The 4,170-nt window shown below is 28.1% G+C and overlaps 1 protein-coding gene across 1 annotated transcript; it reads right to left on the reverse strand.

Annotated features, from left to right (window-relative positions):
• Positions 1–521: 521 nt before the first annotated feature.
• LOC106758655 (tropinone reductase homolog At5g06060-like) lies at positions 522–3,751 on the reverse strand. The gene is made up of 5 exons (XM_014641600.2): positions 3,616–3,751; positions 3,323–3,530; positions 1,918–2,134; positions 1,710–1,822; positions 522–716 (listed from the first exon to the last, which is right to left on the reverse strand). Exons 1-5 carry the CDS (start codon positions 3,705–3,707, stop codon positions 549–551), a joined length of 798 nt encoding a protein of 265 aa, XP_014497086.1. The 5' UTR covers positions 3,708–3,751; the 3' UTR covers positions 522–548.
• Positions 3,752–4,170: the final 419 nt, after the last annotated feature.

Below are 4,170 nucleotides of genomic sequence, written 5' to 3' on the forward strand. Positions count from 1 at the left end.
CATACTTAAAAAATTATTAATTTGTCATCCCTTATATCAAATATCAATTCGCCCTTATAACCAATATAAAAAATTAGACACCTTAAATAGTTTGTTGATTATCAAAATCATGAATATAAAAACTATAAGTTTTCTCCAATATACGTTTCCAAGTCTATCTCAAGTATAAACCCACATATTTATGGATGGTCTAACGAGGTTAAATAATCACATAATAAATCCAACAAACATTATTTTAATAGATTCTACATGGTTCTGAAACTATATCAGAAAGTAAATATTAAACTTATCCTCAATTTGGGAGATCTCCAACAACTTTATTTATAATTTATTAAGAAAATATTTGTATACAACACATTCGGACCAAATGCACCAGTCTTAAGACGCTAGACAATGCTTAAGAATTTATGATCAATGGAAAAGATTGCCTACCAATGATAGTAAGCAAGACTCAGAGGATATATATGAAAGATGGAGAATAAAAATTGAACACTAGAGTTCATTCAGGGAAGTGACTCTTATTTAATTATGAAGTCACTAATTGAAATTTAAGATGTGAAACCACCATCAGCATAGAAAGTCTGCCCAGTGATATATGATGCAGCTGGAAGACAAAGAAAAGCAACCAGTGGTGATATTTCGTTGGTTTCTCCTACTCGACCAAAAGGTATTGTAGATGTAACAATAGCATCCCACACTTTCGTTCCAGTTTTCTCCTGTAAGAATTATCAACATATGACCAAACAAAAACATAATGTTAACATATGCGTCAAATTAGAAATTACACACTTAATACCATTTTTACATGAAACACAAAATTATTATTTTTTTTGGGTGAAAGCATTTAATAGCATTGTATCAAACAATTAGTGTTTGGTTTTTCTGTTTGGTGTTTTTCTTCTGCGACTTTCTTTTCCTTGTTTTACAGTTTTTATATAATAAACTTTGTTCTGTTTTCTCTACTTTCCTAGTGCTATGTTTGTCTTGGCTCTAGCTTGTTTGGGTGTGTTTGCATACATATACCAGTATTTCGTCTTACATTAAATAAGAAGATAAATATAAAGAAGAAAATTTATAAATACGTTATTTTAAATATTTTAAAATTTTATATAATTTTGTTAGTATTTAAAGGTTGTGAAAGGAGTAGTTGATGAGGCAGAGAAAATATGGAGATAGTAGAATGTAGAAGTGGTAGTTGGAAGAAGTGTTGTAGTTGTCTTAGTTTTTGTAGATGTTGGCTTCTTATTTGGCTTGCATACAAATGATCCAATCACCCCTATTTATACTAGTGGCACCTCCTTAACCAATGGTTAGGATCTTGCCACCACAACATTAATCTAAGGGTCATTATTCATCTTCTAGAGATTTCTAAAACATTCTTATAATTCTAAACTTATCTAGATAAATCTAATGGATAAGCATCCCTAGATATTTTTATACATCATTCTAGAATCTTTCTAGATAGGATATTTCTAGAATTCTATTTTTGACCTTCTTTAGTTTTGGGCCTTCTCTAGTCTTGGGATTTTATCTGTTAGGCCCAATTTACATTCTAACTCTTTTTTCCTAGGAGNTTCTCCATTCTTCTAGAATTTGCATTACACTTTAACAAATTTCACTCGTTATGATAAGCATGGAATCCAACGTGAATACATCTGGATTTAATTTTAATTGGGGAAGAATATATTATATTCATATCTCAAACATACCCTGACAGATTCAAAGAGTGGAGTCCAAATTGGTCCAGGTGCTACAGCATTTGCACGAATGTTATCTTTTGCCCACTCCGATGCTACGCTCCTGGTGAATTGATTCATGGCTCCTGAATTAAATTATATATTTCGTTCAGATAAACAAGTTAGATTCGCAATAATATTAATATATGAGGAAAATTAGAAAAGAAATTAGTATGTATACCTTTAGCGGCTGCATAAGCAGATAAACCTGGAATAGCTTTTGCACCAGCAATGGATGAAATGAATACTATGCTCCCACATCCAGATTGTTTAAGAAGTGGATGTGCAAGTTGAGTCAAATGAAAAACAGACTCAAAATTGGTAGCCATTATAGTCGATACATCTTCAACAGTGTAATCTACTATGTTCTTTGTTATTTCTATCGCTGCATTATTCACCTAAGAGACAACCACATACCAAATCACCTTAAACATATTTAACTGTTTTGAAATTGGAAAGAATTAATTTTAATTAGCATAATTATACTTTTATGTAAAAAAACATAATTATAATTTTTAAATGTTAATTAAATTTTAATATATATATATATATATATATAATTGTAATTTATAGATTATTTATTAAAAAAAATTCTATTAAATACTTAACATATTTTTTCGTTATCAATATTATCATTTTAAGTACTTTTTTGTCTTTTTGTAACTGTTATTTTTTTTTATTGTCTTTAATTTATCAATCAATTTGTTTTTTCATTTGCTGGTCACCTTTTTTCTTTTTAAAAGCTAATTAATCGATAAAAAAAAATTAGAAAGAAAAGAATGAACTCGTTCACAAGTCGGAAACAAGCAAACGAAAATAATGATTATATCATTTTGTTAATAACAAAACTAAATGTTAAAGTATTTAAATAAAAATAAAAAATAGTTGTATTTATAAAATAATTAAAGCTTAGTTAAATTATTGTAGTTTATTCAAAATATTTACTCAATAAATAAAAGGAATTTCTACTAAATTTTTAGAAAGATTCATTAATGTATATAAGTTTAACTCAATTTTATATGATATTACGTTTATTTATATATTATAATTTTACTGTTCAAATAATTTTATTTTGTTTTATGGCAAGTACTTCGATTCAATTTTCACTCCAAGAATTATCATAACATGTGTGGAAGAAAAATATTTATGGTGATGTGATAAAGAAAAACAAGTAATTTAAATAATCTGGTTATAAAGAATTTTTTTTTTTATATACTTAAAAGGATATGAATTTAAGTCCAACCTTCGTTAATAGACTACAACCACTTGTATATGTCCAGTATAAATGTCCTATATGTTTTGGTAACAATTTTTTTTAATAACTTATTAATATGTATAGTATATATTTTCTGTGTTAACAATTTTTTTGACAATAATATCTCTTATTAATATTTTATTGGTAATATTAGTGTATATATTTGAAACAGCAAAAGCTATTACATAAACTAAATTATTGTAAAAAAGATGTCAAAAGTTATTTAAAAAACATTTTCCCTCCAAGAAATACACTAATCTTAATTATAATTTCTTAATCTTGCTTCAGAGTTTTTCTTTGGATGAATTTATGAAGGATAGTTGAATGTTACCAGAATGTTAAGCTTTCCGTGGAAGATTGATGAAACAGTTTCCATGAGCTTGAGGCGTTGGTCGCGATGTTTGACGTCACAGACTGAACCGGTGACGTTGAATCCCTTCTTTTTCCACTCTTCCAAACACTTATCAATATCATCTTGCTTTCGTGAACAAACATGAATGGCTGCTCCAAATTCTGCCAATTCCTCGACGATGGCGTGCCTAAGACATTGGAAAGGAAGAAGAAAGATGAGAATAAAAGGAAAGATATGAGAAGAGAGAAGATGAAAGGATTTAGATGACGAACCCAATGCCTCGAGTGGCTCCTGTCACAAGAGCCGTCATGCCATGGAGCGACCACCTATTGTCCTTTATTCCGCTCAGCTTTGCTTCGCCCATTTCTGCTTCTAATCAATGACCTCCAGAAAATAAGGAAACACAGTTTTCACTTAAACAAGCTACATACATATATATATATATATATATATATATATATATATATATATATATATATATATATATATATATATATATATATATATATATATATCGAAGTTTTGAAATCCATTGCTGATAATTATTAACAATAATGACAAAAAAATCCGCTAGTACGGGTATTTGCAGGTAAAATCCACTGCTAATAATTATTACTCGCGGATATTTATTATCCGTGGGTAGCGGGTATTTTAATACCCACTTCTAAACAGGTCAAGTACGGATAGTATACTATTCGACCTGCAGTTACACGTTATCTGCAAAATATAATAAAAAATTAATTTATATAATTTTTTAATTAAATTTAATTAAAAATAAAATAAAATTATATTTTATTAGGTTAAATTTAATTAAAATTAAAATTTAC

The sequence above is a fragment of the Vigna radiata genome, chromosome 4, assembly GCF_000741045.1.
Source record: "Vigna radiata var. radiata cultivar VC1973A chromosome 4, Vradiata_ver6, whole genome shotgun sequence".
In the NCBI taxonomy this organism is placed as follows: Eukaryota; Viridiplantae; Streptophyta; class Magnoliopsida; order Fabales; family Fabaceae; genus Vigna; species Vigna radiata.

Excerpts from the sequence above, each read along its gene's own strand:
- LOC106758655 (XM_014641600.2), bottom strand. The coding sequence starts at position 3,707 with ATGGGCGAAGCAAAGCTGAGCGGAATAAAGGACAATAGGTGGTCGCTC. Across the intron at positions 1,823-1,917 it reads TGCTTATGCAGCCGCTAAAG|GAGCCATGAATCAATTCACC; the intron begins GTATACATACTA and ends AATTTAATTCAG. Across the intron at positions 717-1,709 it reads CACTCTTTGAATCTGTCAGG|GAGAAAACTGGAACGAAAGT; the intron begins GTATGTTTGAGA and ends TAATTCTTACAG.